General features: G+C 39.8%; 2 protein-coding genes across 2 annotated transcripts in view; one reads left to right on the top strand and one right to left on the bottom strand.

Moving 5' to 3' along the window:
• Positions 1-9,519, top strand: part of LOC125130048 (calcium-activated chloride channel regulator 4-like) — a 42,385-nt gene extending 32,866 nt beyond the window's left edge. The window contains exons 13-14 of the mRNA XM_047785406.1: positions 8,522-8,755; positions 9,104-9,519. Coding sequence (XP_047641362.1) covers positions 8,522-8,755; positions 9,104-9,519 — 650 coding nt within the window. The remainder of the gene's footprint in view (positions 1-8,521; positions 8,756-9,103) is intronic.
• The window catches only part of ODF2L (outer dense fiber of sperm tails 2 like), a 362,976-nt gene that overhangs the window by 258,618 nt on the left and 80,595 nt on the right, over positions 1-23,763 (bottom strand). The window lies entirely within an intron of this gene.

The following is a 23,763-nucleotide window of genomic DNA, read 5'->3' as shown; positions in this document are numbered from 1 at the left end:
TCACTGGAATGATTCAAAAGTAGAGGAAAGAACAAGATAACTTGAAAATAGGATAATTAAAATTATTGTGTCTGGGAGTTCCCTTCGTGGGTCAGCAGTTGACAAGCTCGACTAGGATCCATGAGGATGTCAGTTCAATCTCTGGCGTCACTCAGTGGGTTAAGGATCTGGCATTGCCATGAGCCATGGTGTAGACAGATCACAGAACGGCTCGGATCCTGCATTGTGGCTGTGGCACAGGCTGGCAGCTGTAACTCCAATTCAACCCCTAGCTTGGGAATTTCCATATGTCATGGCTGTGGACCTAAAAAGCAAAAAAAAAAAAAAAAAAAAACCCAAAAAACAAAACAAAACAAATTTTATTGTGTCTGGAGAACAGGAGAAAAAGGATTGAAAAAAAAGTTGATCAACATACCAACAGTGACAGTCTCAGAAGGAAAACAGGTAAAATAAGGGGCAGAGAGATTATCTGGAGAAATAATGGTGACAGACTCCCACACTGAAGCAAGATATTAATCTACAAATCCAAGAAGCTAACAGCTCCAAGCAGGATAAGCTGAAAAAGACACACACTATAATCAAACAGTCAAAAACTAAAGGCAAAGAGAGAATTTTGAAAACAGCAAGAGAAAAGCAACTCATCATATACAAGGGATCCTCAAAAAGATTACCAGCAGATTTTTCATCAGGGACCTTGAAGAACAAATAGCAGTAGGTTATTTATTCAAGGATTTCCTGCTGTGTCACAGTGGGTTAATGATCCACCACTGTCTCTGTGGCAGTGCAGGTTTGATCCCTGACCCTGCACAGTGGGTTAAGGATCCAGCATTGCTGCAGCTGTGGCATAGGTCACAGCTGTAGCTCGGATTCAATCCCCAGCCCAGGAGCTTCCATATGCTGTGGGTGCAGCCCAAAAAAAAAAAAAATTCAAATGCTGAAGGATGAAAATAACCAACCAAGAAAACTTCATCCTACAAAACAGTCCTTCAGTTGACATTCCCAGATAAACAACAGCTGAAGGAGTTCATTATCACCAGCCCTACCCTATAAGAAATGCTAAAGGGAATCCTTAGGAGGAAGTGAAAGAACAGTAGACAGTGACTCAAAGCCATAGGAAGAAATAAAGATTTCTAGTAAAGATGAATTCATGGGCAATTACCAAATCTAGTATTACTGTAATATTGGCTTGTACTCCACTTTTTACTTACAGTATGATTTAAAAGACTGATGCATAAAAGGATTTATTAGTCTATGTTTTGAACACGTAATGTATAAAGATGCAATTTATGACATCAACAACTGAAATGGGATAGGAATTGAGCTATATAGAAGCAGAATGTTTATAAAGTTAAGCTAATATAATTCAAATCAGAGTGCCGTAACATGAGGATATTAAATGCCATCCCTGCAACGACCACCAAGAAGTTAGTACAGAACATACACAAAAAAGAAAAGAGAGAGAGAGTGGAGTCCCTGTTTCCCCCAGTCCTGTGGATCTGCTGCACACATGTCCTGCTGGCCTTCAACACCAAATGCTCTGGGGGCTCTTCCCAATGCCAGACCCCAGACTTGGGAATCTGACCTTGGATTTGGAACTCTCACTCCTGCGGGAAAGCCTTTGTGGTAAGTTATTTCCTAGTATGTATGTCATCCACCTGGTGAATATAGGGTTTATATTGCAAAAGCGCCCCTCCTACAGTCTTGATGTGGCTGCTTCTTTGTCTTTGGGTGTAGGATATCTCTTTTGGTAGTTTCCAGTCTATTTTGTCGATGGTTGTTCAGCAGTTGGTTGTAATTTTGGTGTTTTTGTGAGAGGAGGTGAGCTCGAGCCCTTCTACCGTCTTGTCCCAGTCATCAAATATAGTTTTCAGCCCCTTTCTCCCTCTCTTCTCCTTCTAAAACTCCTGTAACGTGAATGTTAGTATGCTTGATGTTATCTTAGAAACTCCTCATCTGTTCTCATTTTTCTGTATTTATTTCTGCGGTTCTCACTGGGTGATTTCCATTATTCTATCTTCCAGACCTCGTATGCATTCTTCTGTGTCATACTAACTGTTCCTAGTATGTTTTTCATTTCAGTTATTGTATTCATCAGTTCTGGTTTTTTTTTTTCACATTTTCTAATTCCTTACAAAAGTTCTCACTGTGTTCATATATTGTTTTCCCTAATTCAGTTATCATTCTTATTAGATCTTTTTGATCTTGTAAATTGTTTTTTTCTGACACTAGTTGTCTTTTCAGGGGGTTTCTCTTGCTTTTTCAATTGAAACGAATTTCTCTACATTCTCATTTTGCTTAATTTTCTCTTTCACCATGACATTAGAAGCTATAATTATCTATCGCGGTCTTGCAGCAGGGTCGTTGTGTGGGAGCACCCCATACATTCTGTGTGTGGCTTTGGTAAGGGAGAGCTAGATCTGAAAGAACACGAGTCACATCTTTCCTTAGGGTTTGCTGGCAGCTCTCACCTTGGCAGGAAGCGGAGCTGGAAATGGAAGCGCTAGGGCTAGGGCTAGGTCCAGGTTTGAGCTGGGCTGCCCCTTTCTCCACAGCTATCACCACCCAATAGAGGGTGTGGTCAGGTCTCAAGTTGCTGAGCAGAAGCCCTCAGAATCAGATCTGAGCTGGCTCTGTTGACTTTAAGTGTGTGTTCTCCTCCCTCCTAGCATCAGAACCCTCACGACAGGTGGGGGAGTGGGGTGGGGTGGTAACACCCCTCACAGCAAGCAGGACCAGTGTGGCACTTGGTCAGGACATGAACTCTGGTGATCCAGCTACAGACAGAGGTCAAGAATACTTCTGATGGGAGTTTCTGTTGTAGCTCAGCAGGTTATGGACCCAAATTGTCTCTATGAGGATGCAGGTTTGATCCCTGGCCTTGCTCAGTGGGTTAAGGATCAGGTGTGGCTATAAGCAGCACAGGTCACAGATATGGCTCGAATCCAGTGTTGCCATGGCTGTGTTATAGGCCCCACACACAGCTCCAATTTGACACCTGGCCCAGAAACTTCCATATGCCACAGATGAGATCATAAAAAAGTGAAAAAAAAAAAAGAGAATGCTTTTGATGTGCTGCCTTTGTAAGCCTCAGTAATGTCTATCTCCACCCTGTATCAGGTCTGAGCTGCCTGTGTGTCTTCCAGCCAACCCCTCTCCTCAGCTATGTACCCCTGCCATGGTAAGACACTGTGTCAGGGGGTGCAGGGTGGTAGCTCAGCTCAGGCTGGGAGATGTGCCAGGGCGGTCATGGGAAACTAGCCAGCCAGCCATGCAATTTCAATCCACCCACTCTGCCTTGTTTGAGAGAAAGCAATGTTCACTCCCAGATAGGATCTCCACCCATCTAAGCTCCCTTCTCCGAGTCCCCTCCCTGGAACTCAGGTCCTGACCTGACTGCTTCCCTTCCCTTCCTACCTTTTTCTGTGTGGATCTTTATTACAGTCTTGCTTGCACAAGAGACTTTCTGTCTCCAGTTAGTTTCACTGAAAATTGTCCGACGCATACGTGTACCTTTGATGTGTTCACAGGGGGTGAGTTCTGCATCCTCCTACTCCACCATCTTGATCTTCTTTTCAATAAGTCTCTTTATCAATAACTACTTTTAAAAAGTAATGGAACATGGTAAAATATAACATGAGAAAGAGAGTGTATATAGTTGTATGACTTGGTCACTGCTGTACAGCAGAAATTGACAAAACAATGTAAATCCACCATAATAAAAATTTTTTAAATAAAATAAATGCAACAAAGACTCCAATCAAAAGGTAGAGATTGAAATAACAGATGAAAACATACAATCCAACAATTGTTACCCTCAAGAGACTCACTTTAGACACAAAAACACAAATAGATTGAAAGTGACAGGATAGAAAAAGATATCCCATGCAAATAGTTATCAAAAGAAAGCATGGGTGGCTATGTTAGACTTTAAATTTTAAAAGTTTACAAGAGACAAAGTATATCATACATTTTAAAAAGACTTATTCAGCAAGAAGCTATAACAAATATAAGAGAATACACATCTAATGACAGACCATCAAAATATATGATACAAAAACTGACAGAATTGAGAGGAGAAATAAACAGTTCTACAGTATAGCTGGAGACGTTAAGACTCCTCTATCAATAATGGATAAAATAACTAGACAGAAGATAAGTAAGAAAACAGAGGACTGTTACCAACACAACACAAGTACATCTAAAAACTTATACAGAACCCCTACCCAACATGAATTCTGAAATGCACATGGGAGATTCTCCAGGATAAATATATTAAGCCATAAATGAAACCTCAAGAGAGTAATATATATCTTTACAATAAAAGGTGTTTTCTGTGTCAACAATGGGATGAATTTATAAAACAGTAACAGAATGAACACTAGAAACTCTGAACAGAATTTTTGTAATTAAATAATACACTCATAAATAACCAATGTGTCAAAGAAGAACTCCCAATAAAAATAAGAAAATATTTACAAAAGACTGGAAAAGAAAACATGACATAACAAAAACTTATGAAACACCATAAATGCAATGGTAAGAGGGAAATTCTGAGCTGTAAACACTGACATTAAAAAAGAAGATCTCCCAATAAAAATAAGAAAATATTTAGAAAAGACTGGAAAAGAAAACATGACATAACAAAAACTTATGAAACACCATAAATGCAATGGTAAGAGGGAAATTCTGAGCTGTAAACACTGACATTAAAAAAGAAGAAGTATTAATAGCCTAACATTGTAACTTAAGAAACCAGAAAAAAAAACTAAACCCAAATTTAGCAGAAATAAGGAAATAATAAAGGTTAAAGCAAAGATAAATGAAATAAAATAATAGAAAAATTATTAATGAACCAAATGGTTCTTTGAAGTGATTAACAAAATTGACAAAACTTTGGCTAAATTAACTAAGGAACAGAAAAGCCTCAAATTACTAAAATCAGAAATGAAAATAAACACACTATCACCAAATCTACATAAACAAAAAGGACTACAGAGAATATTATGAACATTTATTTGTATACCAACAAATTGAATAGCCTAGATGAAATGAACAAATTTCTAGAAACTCAAAACCTACCAAGACTATAATAAAAATAAATAGAAAAACAAATGAATGTATCATTAGTAAGAAGATTGAATCAGTAATCAAAAACTTCTCAACCAAAAAAGCCCTAGACTTGATGGCTTCATTGGTGAATTCTATCAAACACTTAAAGAATAACTAACAATAAATAATTTAAAAAGGAAATTAAGGAAACAATTCTATTTGCAATTGCATAGAAAAGAATAAAATACTTATTAGTAATTAACCTAACCATGGAGGTAAAAGACTTGCACACTGAAAACTACAAAATGTTGCTAAAAGAAATTAAAGATTATATAAGGAAACATACCCCATGTTTATAGATTGTAGGACAATACTGCTAAAATGTCAAACTGCTCTATAGATTAATGCAATCCATATCAAAACCCTAACAATGTTTATGTATAAATTAAAACACAGGCATCCTAAAATTCATATGTGATTTCAGGGAACCCCAAAGAGCAAAAACAAAACAAAACAAAACAAACAAACAAACAACTTGAAAAAGAACAAAACTGTAGGAATCATACTTCTGTATTTCTAAATTATCTACAAAGCTATACTAATCCAAATAGTGTGGTACTGGCAAAAAGACAGACACATATGCCAACGGAATGCAAAAGAGAACCCAGAAATAAATCCTTGCATACATGGTCAACAGATCCTTGACGAGGGTGTCAGTACCATTCAATGGGGAAAGGACAGTCTTCCCAACAAAGGGTGTGGGGAAAATTGAATATCCACATGCAAAAAATAAAAAAATAAATAAACAAAGCTGTACCCTTTCCCTACTCCACATATGAACTCAAAATGAATCAAAGGCCTAAAACTACAAACCTCTTAGAAGAAAGTACAGGGGAAAAAACTCCATGACATTAAATTTCAATTTCTTGGATGACACCAGAAACACAGGCAACAGAAGTTAAAATTGATTAAATAAAGGAACTACAACAAAATTAAAAACTGTGCATCAAAGAACATTATTATTAATGGAATTAAAAGGCAACCTACGAAATGGGAAGAAATATTTGCATAACATTTACCTCATAAGGGATTAATATCCAGAATATAAAAAAAACTCCTAAAACTCAACAACAAAACTTCATTCAAAAACAGGCAAAGGACTTAAATAGATTATTTCTCCAAAGGATGTATACAAATGGCCCTAAGAATATGAAAAGATGCTCAGCATCCCTAATCATTAAAGACATGCAAATCAAAACCACAGTGAGATACCACCTCACAACCCCTTAGGATGCCAACGGAAAGTCACACGTGTTGGTGAGATTTGGAGTAACCGCAAACTTTGTGAACAGCTGGTGGGAATATCAAATGATGCAACTGCCGTGGAAAACTGGATGGCTACTCTTTTTAAAAATTCAACACAGGGAGTTCCCGTCGTGGCGCAGTGGTTAACGAATCCGACTGGGAACCATGAGGTTGCGGGTTCGGTCCCTGCCCTTGCTCGGTGGGTTAACGATCCGGCGTTGCCCTGAGCTGTGGTGTAGGTTGCAGACGCGGCTCGGATCCCGCGTTGCTGTGGCTCTGGTGTAGGCCGGTGGCTACAGCTCCGATTCGACCCCTAGCCTGGGAACCTCCATATGCCACAGGTGCGGCCCAAGAAATAGCAAAAAAAAAGACCCCCCCAAAAAAAAATTCAACACAGAATTACAATTTGACCCAGCAATTCCACTTCCGGGTACATACTCAAAAGTCTCAAAGAGATATTTGTACACACGTGTGCATAGCAGCATTATTAACAGAAGCCAAGAAAAGGAAGCAATCCAAACTCCTGTGACAGATAAATGGATAAACAAAATGTGGCGTATACTTCCAACAGAACAGCATTCAGCCTCAAAAAGGAAAGAAATTCTGACATAGTCTACAACGTGGATGTAACCTGAAGACATACTAAGTGAAATAAGCCAGACACAAATGGACAAACATCCCATGATACCACTTACTTATATGAGGTATCTACCAGTAAAATACATTGAGACATAAAGTAGAACAGTGGTTACTAGGGGCTGAGAGGAGTCAGGAAAGGAGATTATTATCGATCGGGTACAGAACTTCAGCATTTGGGATTCTGAAGCTCTGGAGATGGGTGGTGGTGGTGACTGCGCAGCAACGTGAGTACACTCGCTTGATGCTGCCTGCAGACCGAATGTTCGTGGGCCCCTCAGACTCATCTGCTGAAACTTAATGCCCAATACGATGACACTCAGAGGTGAGGCCTCTGAGAGGTGCTTAGGCCATGAGGGCAGAGTCCTGATGGACGGCAGCAGTGCCTTATAACAAAAGAGCCTGGAGTGCTCCCTCATCCTTTACCATGTGAGGACACGGAGAGAAGACAGCTCTCTGTGAATCAGGACGTGGGTCCTCTCCAGACACCAGATCTGCCAGTACCTTGATCTTAGACTTCCCAACCTCCAGAACTGTGAGAAATAAATGTTTTGTGTTTATAAATCACCCAGTTTGTGGTATTTTGTTAAAGCAGTCCCATGACTAAGACAATGCCATTGAACTGTATACTTAACAATAGTTAAAATGGTGACTTCTATGTTATGTTTATTTTACTATAATAAAAAAAGAATATACAGTTGTATTTGATTCTATTTCAACAAAGTAACTCTGAAAGTATTAGTTTTAAAAAATGCATTCTTTGTTAGTTCTCCTTTGCCTTGTCCCTTAACTTATGATTTTGAGAATGCTCAGCTGGCAGTTGAAATAGGATCAGAAGCAGTGTTCCTTGGAACTTGAATCAGTGGGAGAGAAAACTGGTTGGAAGGAATTCCTCAGGTTTCCTCTCAGCTTGGAGACAATTTGGGAAGTAAAGCAATTCCTTTTTTAAAAAGGGCCATTATGCACCCTTTTTCTTGTACCCATAATTCCAAAGCAATTAGTTATCTGATTTTATCCTACAATATGCTGGGAAGGATGTTAGAGACAGAATTTTGCCACCAAAGAGTTTGAGAGCACAAAGACAAATGAATCTCCAAGAACAGTGTCACCCATGCACAGAGAGCCTCTGATCTGCCAAACTACCTTTATAATTTCTGTGACATAAAAATCATAAAAGGGGTAATAGGTAATACACAGCTAGAAGAAAACCAAAGTTCTGCTCAATTAATTTTACATATTCAAAAATATACATATCAGGGGTTGGAATACTCTAGAATACAAGTTATCAAAAATGACACTGAGTAAATAATTTTTCAAAAATATTTCTAGGTAATATTTTATCTTGGATTTCATATAAATACATTTATATATTTTTTCTTTCTCTACTATCTTGACTTACAACTTTATAACCAACCTCAATAAAATGTGACTGAGTAAACGAAAAAAAAGGAAATGACAAGTGGGATGGGGAAATCAATTGAAAACACTGGTGGTATTAAGCTCATTATAAACAAGGACATATTCCATGCAGGGGAAATTGAAGGGAATCCACCAAGACCTGAAAGTGATGAGGACACACAGACAGACTTGGAGAGTTTCACCAGAATAGCGTCTGGAGGTGCATTTGTGATTTCAAATGTTTCAAAGCTGCCTTTGCCTGACCTCTACCCACCGAGTCAAATCACAGACCTGGAGGCCACCTCAGATGAGGATGAGATCAGGATAACATGGACGGCACCGGGAGACGATTTTGATGTCGGAACAGGTGAGGATGAGAGGTCCTGCAGAACATATGCGTTGCAAAAGCACGGATGTAAGGGTGGGTAAAAGGAAAAATGACGTTTAATTGATAGCTCAGAAAAGTATTAATTTTATAATTTCGTGTTTTGAGTCAAACATGACACACTTTAATCTGCTATCACTTTTCATACAAAGAAGGTGGTATTTGGTAGGGTTTAAAATTCAGGATTCAGTTTTTATGGAAAAATAAATAAGGCTCTGGATAATAATATAAGCTTGACATAACTAAATATTTTTGAGGAGAAATAATAAAAAGGAATTTATTATGGTACGCTCTAGTTTCTAAGCTACATGTAACTTTTTTCTTTCTTAGCTGAACAGTATATCATAAGAATAAGTGGAAGTCTCTTGGATCTAAGGGATAATTTTGACGACGCTCTGCAAATAAACACTTCTGATCTGTTACCAAGCGAGGCCAACACCAAGGAAAGCTTTGCATTCAAACCAGGAAATCTCTCAGAAGAAAATGCAACCCACATATTCATTGCCATTCAAAGTGTGGATAAGAGCAACTTGACATCGAAAGTATCCAACATTGCACAAGTAGCTTTGTTTACTCCCGAAGCAGATCCCAGTCCTGGTAAAAGTCACCCAAATCCCAGAATTAACATTTCTGCCTTGGTATTGTTGGTAGTTGGATCTGTTGCAGTTGTTAGTGTTATTTTAAGTGCCACTATTTGTATTTTAAAGAAGAAAAGAAATGCAATTAGATCAAAGACTGGGTTTTAATAAAATAAAAAAATTGAAGGATATCTGTGAATTTTTAAATTCTGCTGTAGATCATTAGCTCATGAAAATAATTTTAAGAAATCTAGAATGGATATTTAGGTTAAATATAAACATCCAGAGATATATGAAATACTATAAGTCAATATTAAAAATGTAATTGTATTTACTCATTATTTCATTTATTACAGATAGAGATGAATAAAAATCTTTTTTCTTCTTGCTATCTGATTTATGTTATTTCACACAAAAGCTTTCTGGAATATTTCAAACTTCATCAAGATCTTGAAGTTGTCTATCTAAATAGTCAAAATACAAATATAAAATAGCAAAGGAGCAATTTTTGGGAAAAACTGAATTTGATCTTGGTTCTCTTAGGTATTGGTGATATTGTTTCCCCACAAAGTCTCCAATAATAGGCCATAACAGCTAGTGTCATGTTTATTGAAACTTATGGAAATTAAATGGTCTATCACACAAATCAGTTACCACCTGTCATAAAATGCTTTTTTCCTTATTCCATCTGAATATAGGCATTTATCCATGCTTTTTCTCTGAAAAACACATACATCTTTGTGTGCTTTTCTTTAGTTGTAGGGAAGAATGAGTGAAACTACTATGCCCTGCCCTTGTTTCAGATAAAGAAGGAAAAATAAATGTGTTAAAAACATTCTTCCGTCCTTTAGAGTTACAGCCTGAGGTGGAGCTGGATTTCAAATCCTCCCTCGATTCACTTCAAAGACGACAGTCAAGATCCATCTCCACTGGAGTCTGAAAGGCGCAGCGCGCGGGGCGTGTGCGTGTCACTCTAAGAGTGAAGGAAGGCGCTGGTGATCGGAAGAGCACCCTAACTGACAGCTCCACACAGTTCCCTGGTTTCTGTGTGTTAAGGGGTCCTGCAATACATCAAAGGAAATATCATCCAGTGAGAGAGGTAATAGCAGTTGTCCTGGGACTGAAATGATTTTACATAGAGAAGAAGGAAGGGGAGGCGAAACACTAAAAATAAAGTGGAATGGAGAAGATATGGCCATGGATTGCGTGGGAGAAATAAAGACGGGAGGGTGAATCCCAAGTTTCTAACTGAACTATGGACAAATGGAAGTACCATTTACTGAGACAGGGAAGATTCAGGAAAAGAGGATTCTAACAGACAGATTAAAGAGCTGAGTTTGAACAGTTACCTTTAGGGGACCTGTGAATAAAGGCCAACCAGCATTATCACATTGTCAGCTGAATTCAAAGGCCCCGTGCCCAAACATTAGTTGTTAGGTAGAGATACATACTTCACGGGTATCAGTACATAGGTGGCATCGAAGCCGCAGTAATGACCTAGATCAATTAGAGAATGCAGATTGAAAAGAGCAGATTTAAGAGGCAGACCACAGCCGTGAATACAGACACCCCAAGAGTGAGGGGAAAAAACGGAACACAGAGCATCTATCCATGGCCTACCATGGCCCTAAGAGAATGTGACTTCATGGGAGTAGGTAGACCTTTGAGTCCAACTTTACAGGCGTAAGGTTTCTTTTTCCTTCCAACATTTTGTCATGTTGCAAAGTGAGTTTTACCGCAAAAATTCAGCTCCCTGAGGAACTGGACAGGCACTCAAGATGATCGTCCATCATTTGCATCCTCACCTCATTCAGTTCTGGCAGGAGTTATTTACCGACTTAGAAGTAAACCACAACGAAAGCCAAGCGGGTTAAGTCCAGTGTAATCCTTAGCATCTTCAAACACAGACCGGACTTGTGACCTGGCACATTTAACTTGGTCTTAGTGGCAGGGTAGACAAGAGGGGTGTTGCAGTTTGAATGAGAAGTGCAAAGATCAAACGTTAGAGGAAAGCTGGAAGCCCTTAACTCTGCGATGTTCTGATTTATTCTTATGACAGTTAGTGGCACACGAGCTCGCGTCTGAGCAGCTGGGGACCGGGCTGCTGAGGCAGCAAGTGTGTTGTCATCCTGTTCCTCCAGTGAGCTGGTCCCAGTCGACCGTCCATAAGAGCACACAGGACTACACAGGTAACATGGAGGACTTTGGGAGAGGACACCTCCCAAAAGAAGACAAAGGCCTACAACTCTGGCTGGCAACAGATACACCACGAAAGAGTCAGACGTCCTTTGTTCCTTCCCATCTGCCCACCCCGCAGCTCTGCAAGGAAAGCGTACCAGCCTGGTCCTACTCCCCCAGTGATTCAGTGCAGCAGCCAGGCTCCCGTAGGTCCCAAACTGGGCTATCCCTTCCCAGAACAGGCACTGATGAGCCCTATGCTCAAGTCTGCACCAGGGAGCTAACCGTGAATTATTACAACCATAAAATAAAATGAATGGCTACCACTGACGTGGTTGAGATCTCCAACATAACTTGCAGGGCCCAGTTTAAAATGAAAATGGGGGGCCTCAATTCAAAAACAATTATGAATTTCAAGACAGCAACAACAAAGCATTAAACCAAGGGCCGGGCCTTCTAAGCATGGGGCTCTGTGCACGTGCATAGGTCTCATGCCCACTAAGCCAGCTCTGGCCATAGTCCAGGATAAACTAGCAGTAACAGCTGCAATGTGGGACCTCCACATGGGCTTTCCATCAGTATCGTACAGCAACATTTGTGGTCTCGGAGTCGATGTGGTGAAGCCCAAAAAGTAGCAGGTCTGGAAAGGGAACCGTAGGACCACTGCCTCTGGCAAGGAAGCCAGCTATGGAAGATTTAAGTCGTCCCGAGGGGAGGAGAAGGGGATGCCCTGTGGGGGCGAGGGCAGCCTCTGAACCAACCTCAGAGACTCAGATGGCTCCAGGGTTTCTGAATGGAGAAGAGAACCAGCGAATGGCTGTCCCTGGAGGTGGGCAGTTGGCAAGGTCAAAGAGGGTCTTCGCGTGCCTGCAGGAGTCTGCGCAAAGCTGTAACACTGAGAAGTGCTACACATTCACAACCGGATGCTCAGCCAGAACCCAGGGGACTGCCCTCCGTGCTCCTGCTCATGCTACCAGTGACGGCTGGTGCTGCGGGTCAGAGGGACCCAGAGAGCACATTAGATGCTCGGGGCCAGACCACAGTGTCTGATGAACGCTCACCATGACACAGCCTCAAGTGGGACTGGGAAAAGCACACTTTGAATCAACATTAGAGTGAGGCAGGCCTACGGCAGGCCAAACAGGAAAAATGATAGCAGTTTGGAAACTCTGTGTTTTCAAAGATTCACAAGCTCTGTGATTCATGCTTTGTATGGTCCCTTCCCAGACTGGGTCTGGGCTGGACCTGCTTCAATTAGTAGAATGCAGTAGGAGTTGTGAAAGCTTCCACTTTTGTGTTCCTGGGAGCCCATCTACAAAATTGAGCTGTGCGATACACACAATGCTACATATAAACTAGATCATCAATGAGGACCAGCTGTAGAGCACAAGGAACTCTACGCAACATTCTGTAGTAATCTACACGGGAAAAGAATCTGGAAAACAATGCGTATATGTGTATGACGCCCGAATCACACTGCTGTACATGTGAAATTAAAACAACATTGTAGAGCAACTATACTCCAATTAAAATAAAGAAAAACTCAGCTATGCTGATGGAGAGGTTCTGAGACTATATAGAGAAAGAAACAAACTTATCTCCGATTCCAAGGCAAGCCTCTAAGCGATTCCATTTGTAGTTATCAGACTTCAAGTAAGACCAGATGAAGAGCCACCTGGCTCATCCCAGTCAACCCACAAAACCATGAAAATAATAAAATGGTTGTTTCAAGCCACCAAGTTTTGAGAGTTTGGTACACGGTAACAGATCATCACAGAGCAGGGACTTTACTGTTGGGCTTAACTGGGAAAGTAAAAACTGAAGAAGGAATTGGAGCATCCAGAAAAGTTATTAACAAGCCCCCCTGAGGCACTGCAGTTAGCCTGGGTGTAAGGCCAGGACTAGACTGGGACTGGGCGGGCTGGTGCAGAAGTCTAGGGAAGAGGTTGCCTCAGCACAGCTGCCACCTTTGGGAGTTTGTGCCAAGTGTCTTGTGGTGGGCCTGGGATCAGGATAGGCCAGCAGGGCCAGCCCTCAGGAAGAAGAGCTGGATGTGAAGGAGGGAAGGGCAAGGTGCCAGCCATCTCCACCTGCTTCTGAGTGACCCTCACCTTCAGACTGCTATGGCTGCTATTCCACTGATACCTTCCAAATTTCAAACGAATGTCCCTCTTGACCAATTCTAACCCAAAGTCATGTGGTTTCTGGGAAATATATTTCTGTTTCCCCATGGTGCCTCAGGAAAGCCAATTCAAACATGGAAGCATGCAATGGTGAGCACTGTGGAAGAGCAAGGAGTTTTTTTATGTGGAAGGTGTGTGGACCCTGCCCTAGTCTAATAACAGATAAGTGATAGCGTAATAATTTATAAATAACTATATAATAATTACAAATAAATAAATTAGTTTAATTTAATTTTAGAAGGAATAGTTTTAACAGAAAGCAAGCAGGAAGCTGTAAGCTACTGTGACTTCGTGGATTACTCACTCGATATTGGCTGCATTGAATAGAGAACACGGGTTCTCAGAGGCCACCAGTTATTGTAACAACACAGAGTTACAAATGACAACTACGTAAAGAATGCGGCGTGAGTAAATCAAGTACGAGCATACAGTTCTTTCAAGAATCTTGATATGAAATGCAGCAGAGAGAAGGAATAGAAATTGGAAGAAATAATATGTGGTTGAGAAAGGTTTCATGTGTAGAATAAGGAAAGGTTAGCTTTTATTAAAAGTACTAAAAATACTTGATATTTTAAGTTATATATATGTAAAACTGGTAAAAAAAAATTTCTAATTGCAAATTCCTTGGAGACAGACTTTAGCACAGAGTTAAACTAGGGTTAAAGCTTAGATTTCTCATCCATAAAAATGGGATGTACTAGGACTGGCCTCCAAGTGCTGTGTGAATCCCATTAGAAAGCAGCAGGTCCTTGGCCCCACTCCTGCACATAGCGCTCAATTCACAGTGGCTCTCACGCAGAGAAGCTCTGAACTGCTGTACCCCAAACCCAAAACCTTAGCACTGACGGCCACCAGTCCATCAGTCAGTCAGTCAGTCAGTCAGTTCATTAAGCTCCTGCTATTTGCCTTCACTCTACAAACAGCAGTTAAAAAGACATTAAAAGACATTCTCAATCCATGGAGTTTAAAGCCTGGATAAATACCAAACAAAAAGACAAATACTAAACAAATCACAAGATATAAATAGTTACAACCTTAAAGAAGCATCATTAAGTCACTGAAGGGGATTCATCAAGCCCATTGCAAATAAAACCCTTACCATCCACCCACTAACCCTCCATTTAGGTACCAGTTCCCCAAGAGCACACTGTTTGGGCCTCAACATGTGATTTTGCCATTGAAACAGGATACAACTTAATACGCACCTGGATTCTACTTCCTCAAAATCAATTATGCCAGCACAACTCTGAGAACAAAAGGTATTAGGTAACCCAGGTCCCAAGCATGGAATATTGCAAGCCACATCTCTTTACAGCAGGTGAGACATTCTAGGTCAGCCAAAGCTGGAGCCTACCTACACCCCCAAATTCCATAACCTTAACCAGCCCCCAGTAGAGGGGAGGACTAGGAGGGAGAGCATCGAGTTGTCTTTTTAGGGAAGTGCAGTGTTCAGAAAGGATGCTCCCGAATAAACTGTAAATCTCAGGAAGCCAAGTAATCCTCTCACACCAGCACCGCGGGACCCCCAGATGGGCAGAGTTCCTGACGCTGCTGAAACAGAAAAAAATGGCCAGGAGAGAGAAGGTGGGGAAGACAGATGTGCTAGTAGAACCACCTTCAGGCACTAAGAACTTCATGCATGTTTGATACATAGGTGCAGAGTTCCTAACTGACTGAATAAAACTACAGAAGGTTACTGGACTTAATCCACTTGGAGTCTTTCATGCCAAGAGACTGTGCAGAGAAGAGCCTTACAAGATCTACCTAAGAAACTGCTAGGGAACAAATTTTGGGCACTCTCCACTGAGTGACATCTGAAACCACAGCAGGACAGGCTCTCAAGGAGGTACTGGCCTTTTCTATTCCTCCTCCCCAAGACTCGAGCTTTTAGTTTCGTTGATCTTTTCTATGTTTCTATCTCATTTATTTGTTTTGTTTCTATCTCATTTATTTCTGCTCTGATCTTTATGATTTCTTTCCTTCTGCTAAATTTGGGTTTTTTCTGTTCTTCTTTCTCTAGCTGCTTTAGGTGTAGAATTAGGTTGTTTATTTGAGGTAGGCAGCCATGTAGTAAGATTTGAGCTTAGAAAAACTTGTTGCCAGAGTTAACTCCAGGTGCCACAGTACTTAAAAAATCTACCACTGAAGACATAGTCTTTTCCATTAATTTCTTATGATAATGTCGAATGTAACAAATGCAATTCAGCGCCTTTTGGTACATTCGCCATGTGGTTCAACCATCACCATTTTCTATCTCTAGAATATTTCATCATCCCAGAAAGAAATCCTACACCCATTTAGCAGTCACTTCCCATTTCTTCTCCACACTCCAGGCTAATTAGGCTATTTTCTGTCACCATGGATTTGTTTATGCTAGCCATTTCATATAAATGGAATCATAAAATATGTGACTTTTCGTGTCTAGCTTCTCTCACTTGGCATAATGGTTTCAAGGTTCATTCATGTTACAGCATATAACAGTACTTCATTCCTTTTTACGGCTGAATAATATTCCACTGTATCAATATGTCACATTTTAGTTTATCTGTTCATCAGCTGATGGACATTTGGGTTGTTTCCACTTCTTCAGGATAGTTCTGCCCTATGAAGAATATTCCTAATTGGTAGGTTTTCTTCTTTGAGCATTCATCCTGTTGCCTTCTGGCCTTCATGGTCTCTGATGAGAAAGCAGTTCTTAATCTGATGGAAAAATGTGTTGCATGTATCTCAGCACAGATCTCTGAAACCTCTTTGAGGTTTACTGATCTTCTTAAATATGTAGATTCATGTCTTTCATCAAATCTGGGTGACAAACTTTGGAAAACTCTTGAATATTATCTACTCTAGTTGAACATATGTATAATCAATGACCCAGAAATTCCACTCCTAATTATATACCCCCAAATAATATGTGTAGATGTGCACTAAAAGACTTGTAAAAATGTACACGGTTGTGTTATTAATAAAAACAAAACACTTTAAACAATTTTTTATTGTCCACTCAGAGTTTTACACAAATGTTTATTGTCACTTTATCCATAATAACCGAACAGCAGGGGAGGAAAAACAAATGTTCATCAGCTGGTAAATGGATAATCAGATTATGGTGTGTCCACACAGTGAAGGTATAGTCAACAACAAATAGCAATGCACAACATGCGAAAATACGGGTGAATCGCAGAAACATGCTGACAGAAAGGAACAAGACACACACACACACACACACACACACACACACAAAACCCATCATGTACAACTCCTTTTACAAGAAATTCTAGTAAGTATAATACTGGTGGAAATTAGACTAGTGTTTCCTGGGGCTGGCTGGGGAGAAGGACTGACTAAAACGGATACTAGGGAACTATCTGGCCTGATGGAAATGTTCTATATCTTGACTGTGACTATAGCTACGCGATGTATAACTTTTCAAAATACAGAAATGTATGCTGAAAATCAACACACTTTATATGTAAACTATACCTTAAAAGATCATTCTAGTTACCATGTAGAAACTGGATTTCCACCAGACAAGGGTGAAAGCAGGGATGCTGATTGGGAGGTTTCTGCAGAGAAACAGCAGCTCGGATTAGTGTGCTCATCGCAGTGACAATAGGTAAAGGTAGAGGACATTCGCTGCCGCGCCACCCATGTTCTCTGGATTTTGTGTGCATTGATTGATTTCATCTTCCCACCAACCCTATGAAGTAGATACAGATACTATGCTAAAGCACAAAAAAGTTTAAGTGACTAACATAGCAAGCAGAAAACTTTGTAGTCTGGCTTCAATCCACACACTTGACCACACATCTACTGGACAGATTCAGAACAAATTTTGAACTTACAGTTGCCAGAAGTTACTGACATATAAGAGGTGCTATGCAAGCGGAAGAGAAGAATCAAAGATAATGATGCCATAATGGGATGAAGAAAACCGGGCAGGATCGTGACTGGAGGATGTAAAAGGAAAGGCCTCCCTCAAGGAACTGAGAGCAAAGGGGACCCTCATGTGTAAAGCCAGACACAGCTTTGTTTCCAAGTGAAGCTCTGAAGAAAACAGACTGCTCTCATTCTGGGTTTCTGGGAGCACAGAGTTCATGAGGTGGTGGAATATCACAAGTGGGAGCAGTTAGGGACTGACTGGCTACAGCCCGGAGTGTGGTCACTGCAGTTAACCTTCCGCTGTTTGAAGGCTTTTAGGGCTGTAAGTCCTAGTAGGAAGCTGTCATTGATCTGCTGGCATGAGTATAACATCTGTTCTTCTGTCACTTTTTATTTTAACCAAAGATCATTTTATTTCTTCCTAAGAGAATAAGAATTTGTTATTGGAAAGAAAGAGAAAATTTTTAAAACCCTGCTAGGACATGCCAGGTTTGATAAAGATCACAATATTAGCCATCACAATAAAGATGTCAAGAAGATACTAGGTGATATCAGTCTGGAATTTCCAGGGCATACATATTAAGTCTGAGGGTCATCAGACTGGATGAGACCACCTTCCAGAGAGAGTGGAGCTAGGGAGAACCCTGGATGGGGAGAAGTCTCCCAACTTTGTAGGCAGGCAGAGCAGGAGGAAATTACAAACGTGTTTGAGGAGTTCCTGTCGTGGCTCAGCAGAAATGAATCTGACTAGCATCCATGAGAATGCAGGTTCCATCCCTGGCCTTGCTCAGTGGGTTAAGGATCCAGCGTTGCCGTGAGCTGTGGTGTAGGTCACAGACATGGCTTGGATCCAGTGCTGCTGTGGCTGTGGTGTAGGCCTGCACCACAGCTCCGATTCAACCCCTAGCCTGGGAACCTCCATATGCCACAGATATGGCCCTAAAAAGACCAAAAAAAAAAAAGTGAGAAGGATTGACAAGGTGATCTGAAAAAATATGCTAACTATTCCACAAGGTATTTACAGAAAATCCTCAAGTACTTAAAATGGTATAATTGGAACAACTTTACCTGAAAAAATTCTGAGTTTTTCCATTGTAAATAAATCATAAATAAAAAGTATGCTTATGAAAATGAAATATAATGATATCATTGAGTGTCCACTCCATGTCTGGCATTATACAGGCACAAGAAGAGTGAAGCGAGTAAGAAATTTTCTCTCAAAATTAAGATTTGAATTTATCTTCTCATACATTCTAGCAGAAAATATTTGGCAAATGCCTTTGAGGTACATGAAACATGTTTGATTAATGGAAATAAAACTGTGAGCAAAGCAAACATACCAATGAAGTCTAATGGAAAAGACAGCATCAGATACACCATGTATAGAGTGCTTTGGGCAATTAAGTCAGGGAGAAGTAACCTCCTCTAAGGGTCATAAAAAGTCTAAGTGAAATTTTAGCTAAAACTTAAGAGTTGAGTAGAGAGTCACCAGGAGAGTAGAAAATAACGCCCACGGCAAAGAGAACAGCACAGGCAAAAGTTTGGGAGGAGATCCTGGTGCAGACTGGTCTGACCGGACTGGGAGACGAGGCTGAAGATTTAAATATGTGGGTTTTTATGAGGTGGGGCATCGCAAGAATTTTGGACTTAATCACAAGGTAACTGGGAACTTGTTTTGCAAAGCTCACTCCTGAAGGTGATATAATCTATATAATTAAAAGTGGGAATCACAGAAGAGGGAGAGACCAACTGATAGGCAGGTTCCCCAGAGAAGAATATTTTCGTTGAGCTTTGAAGCATGGGAGAGATTCTACCAGGCGGCAAAAGAGAAAAGGCATTTCCGGAAGAGGGAACAAGGTCAAAGGCACCGCAGAGACAGAGCTGGGCACGCGGGGGAAGAGGAGCAACCACAGAGGCGGCGGGAGGGAGTGGAAGGAACACGGGGGGTGTGAGGCTCAGGGCCGCATCCTCCCATTTGGGAACAAATGGTACAATGTGGGACAAATACCATATATTTAAGCATTTAAAAGGTACAAATCACGTGAACACACCATTATATAAAATTTGTTCTCCTCTCTCTGTATCTTCATATCCAAAAATGCAGTGAATGAGGTGTTTAGTGTAGCCAGATGTGGTAAATTTACTTTCATTCAGGACTTCACACTTCAAGCATTATTCTGTCTTTACAGTAAGTTTGCCAGGTCACGCAGTCCTAATCAAAGTACACTCACCTGATGACTAAGGACGTTACCTAAGTCTCGCCACGTAGCAACACATAACAGGCAACCACTGGGTTCCAGGCCCAGCTGACTTTTTTCCTCCTGACTGCAGTAAACACTGCCTATCTGACACGAGTAGTCAGATATGGACGTACAACTGAAAAGTTTCTCCAACTCTTACATGTAAAAGTTTGAAGCTGCTTTTGAGTGAGGTTAGTCCCACTGGAATCTTAGCCTTGCACATGGCATATAAACAAATTCCTCACCGGGTAAAGCAATGATTTAACTTTACACCTATCGACGTGTCTTCCTTTCTTACCAGCCCAGTCCATCCCTACCTCACTGGCTGCAACAGCCTTACGACTGCTGTTTGTTTCCTGATACTACTCGCTTATACGGGAGTTCTTACATCTTTCCTAAAACATGATTTTAATCACGTCACATCTTCACCTGAATGCAGCCGATGGCTTAAAATTCACACTCCTCACCGTATGCTCATCTTATCTCCTTCTGTCCCCCTTTTCAGGCTATTTCCACATCACAAAATTAGGTGTCCATCTTTTCAGCCTAATTTTCAGTCATATCTTCTTTTCTTCTCTTGACAATGTGACTTTTGTTGGCGACATTTATTGTTGAACGTCCAGGCCATTACAGATGTCAACCTAGGAAACAGTGCTGCAATGCAAGTCTTAGTCCGCAAGTTTCTCAGTTATGTCTCTCTTTTACATGTATTTTTAAAGATTCTTTTCCATTGTAGGTTATTACAAGATGTTGAACACAGTTCCCTGCTATATAGTAAATCCTTGTTGTCCATCAATTTTATGTATAGTGATGTGTAGCATTTTTGGTAGTTCTTTGTCTGGTTTTGTTATTATAGAATGGCTTTGGGAGTGCTCCCTGCTCTTCAATTTTTTGGAATAGTTTGAGAAAGATAAGTATAACTTCTTTATATGTTTGGTAGAATTCCCCAGTAAAATCATCTGGTTCCAAACATCTGTTATAGGGAATTTTTTAAATTACAGACCTACCTCACGTCTAGTGATTGGTCTGCTCAAATAATCTGTTTCTTCTTGATTCAGTTTTGGCAGGCTCTATGTTTCTAGAAATTTGTCCATTTCTTCTATATTGTCTAATATGTTGACGTATAAATTTTAGGATTTTTGTATTTCTGCAGCATCAGTTATTATTTATCCTCCTTAATTTCTTATATTGTTTGGGTCTTCTCTCTTTTCTTCTTGGTGAGCCTCGACAGAGGTTTGCCAATTTTATCTTTTCAAAAAACAGCTCTTTGTTTTATTGATCTTTTCTTTTGCTTTATCTCTTTTTAATTTTCTCTCTGATCTTTATTATTTCCCTTCCTTCTGCTGACTTTGAGTTTTGTTTGTTCCTCTTTTTCCAATTTTTTTAGCTGATATGTTAGGTTGTTTATTTGAAATTTTTATTATTTCTTGAGGAAGACCTGTATTGCTGTGAACTTCCCTCTTAGAACTGCTTTTGTTGTATCCCACAGACTTTGTAAGGTTGTTTTCATTTTTGTTTGTCTAGAGGTATTTTCTGATTTCCTCTTTGATTTCATCATTGACACTTTTTTTTTTTAGTAGCATGTTATTCAGTCTCCATGTAATCATTTTTTTTTCTAGTTTTTCTTTCTGTGTTTGATTTCTAGTTTCATGCCATTGTGGTCAAAAAAAATGCCTGAAATAATACCTCTCTTCCCATATGTGTTGAGGCTTGTTTCGTGTCCCAGATAATGTTCCAAGCATGCTTGAGAAGAATATGCATCCTGTTTTTAGGAGACGTAGTGCTCTGTGGATATCAATTAAGTCCAACTGTTCTGTTGTGTCATTTAGGATCTCTGTTGCCCTACTGATTTTCTGTCTGGAAGATCTGTCCTTTGATATCAATGGGGTGTTAAAATCTCCAACTATAATTTGTGTCAATTTCCTCTTTGTGTCTCCTAGTATTTGTTTTGTGTATTTAAGTTTCCTATGTTGGATGCATATATGTTAATAAGTGTAATATCTTATTGTTTTGATCCTTTTATCATTATACAGTGTCCTTGTCTTTCATCATGGACTGTGTTTTAAAGTCCAAAGTCTATTTTATCTGATATGAATATCTTTACCCTCACTTTCTTGTCATTTCCATTTGCATGAAATATCTTTTTCCATCCCCTTAATTTCAATCTAAATGTGTTTTTCACTCTAAAGAAGGTTTCTTGTTGGCAGCATTTTGAAGGTTCTTATTTTTTGACTCAATTTATAACTTTTGATAAAAGCATTTACTCTTATTAACATTTAAAGTAATTATTGATAAGTACGTATTTATTGCATTTTAAAACTTGTTTCCCAAATGATTTTGTAGTTCCTCTTTGTTCCTTTCTTCTTCCATTTTTTTTTTCATTTTGTATTTTAATGGTTTTCTTTTGTATTATGCTTAAGTTCCTTTCTTTTTGGTGTTTGTGAATCTATTTTATGTTTTTGATGTTTGGTTACCCTGGTTTTCAAGCATGTTAACCCATAACAATATCTACTTGCCTTAAACTGATGGTCATATAAGTTCAAACACAGTCTATAAGATCTACATTTTTTTACTCCCCTCCCCCACATTTGTGATTTTGATGTTCTATTTTACATTTTAACATTTATCCTTTTGCTATTCATTGTAGTTATAATCACTTTCAAACATTTTTTAAATCTAAGTACCAGCTTATCTAGGTGATCATCAATCTTTTTTATATATTTGTCTTTCCTGTTGTGTCTTTCTCTTTCCCACAGATGCTTGCTTCTTTTCTATTTAAAGAACTTTCAATATTTCTTTTAGATTAGGTTTTGCTATATTCTGTTAGTTTTTCCCCGATAAATTCTTAGTTTCTGTTTCTATTCCAAATACTCTTGCTGGGCAGAGTACCCTAGGTTGCAGGCTTTTCCCTTTGGACTTCGAATATATCATGCCTTCTGGACAGCAAACTTTCTATAGAGAAGTCAGCTGATAGCCTTATGGGGGTTCCCTTCTAATGGACTCTTTTTTCTCTTGCTGCTTTTAGAATGCTCTCTTTAACTTCTGACATTTTAACTGTAATATGTCTTGGTGTGGGTCTGATTGGAATCATCTTGTTTGGCACCCTCCATGCTTCCTACACCCTTTTCCCTTCCGGAACCCCTACTATGTGTAGGCTGACAAGCTTCTTATTATTTCATAGATCTCATATATTGTTTTCATTTTTTTCCACTTCCTTTTTCTGTATGCTGTTCTGATTGGATGATTTCCATTATTCTATCTTCCGTATCACTTATTCATTCTTCTGTGTATTTAATCTGCTATTCACTTTTACTTGTTTTAATCTTGGCAACTGAGTTGTCTAATTTTGGTTCATTTCTCTTTACAGTTCCTAGTTCCTTGTTAACAATTATTTTTTATTGATAATCTTTCTTAATTCCTTCCTACTTTTATTACCTCCTTTTTGACCTCAGGGTCTGGTAGACTGGAGAAGTCTATTTCATTGTTTGTTCTTTCAGGGGATTTCTCTTGCTCTTTTCATGGGGAGTAGTTCCTCCACTTTTTCATTTTACTCAAATTTCTATGACTCTATTAATTTAGGAGAAACAGTTATCTACTGCGGTCTTGAAAGGCTGTTTTTATGTGGAAGGATCCCTGTGTAGACTGTGTGAGTCCGATATATTTGGTATGAGGGCTGTTTTTGGTATGGATGCCTGCCACATCTTTCCTCAGAGTACACTGGCCATTGTCTCCTTGACAGCGGGTATGTTTGGTGTTGTGATGACCAAAGCCTGCACTGGATGTTGGGCAGGGCCTCCTCTTTGCTCTGTGGTTGTCACAGCCCTGCTGAAGGTAAAGTGTGTTCCCTGGTTATTGGAGTCAAACCCCCAGATCCAGCTCTATGCTGCAGCGTGAGGAGGGCAGCACTGTAGCACTCTCACTGGGAATGGAGC

The sequence above is a fragment of the Phacochoerus africanus genome, chromosome 6 (genome assembly GCF_016906955.1).
Source record: "Phacochoerus africanus isolate WHEZ1 chromosome 6, ROS_Pafr_v1, whole genome shotgun sequence".
NCBI lineage: Eukaryota > Metazoa > Chordata > Mammalia > Artiodactyla > Suidae > Phacochoerus > Phacochoerus africanus.
This window is presented reverse-complemented; position numbering and strand designations above follow the sequence as displayed.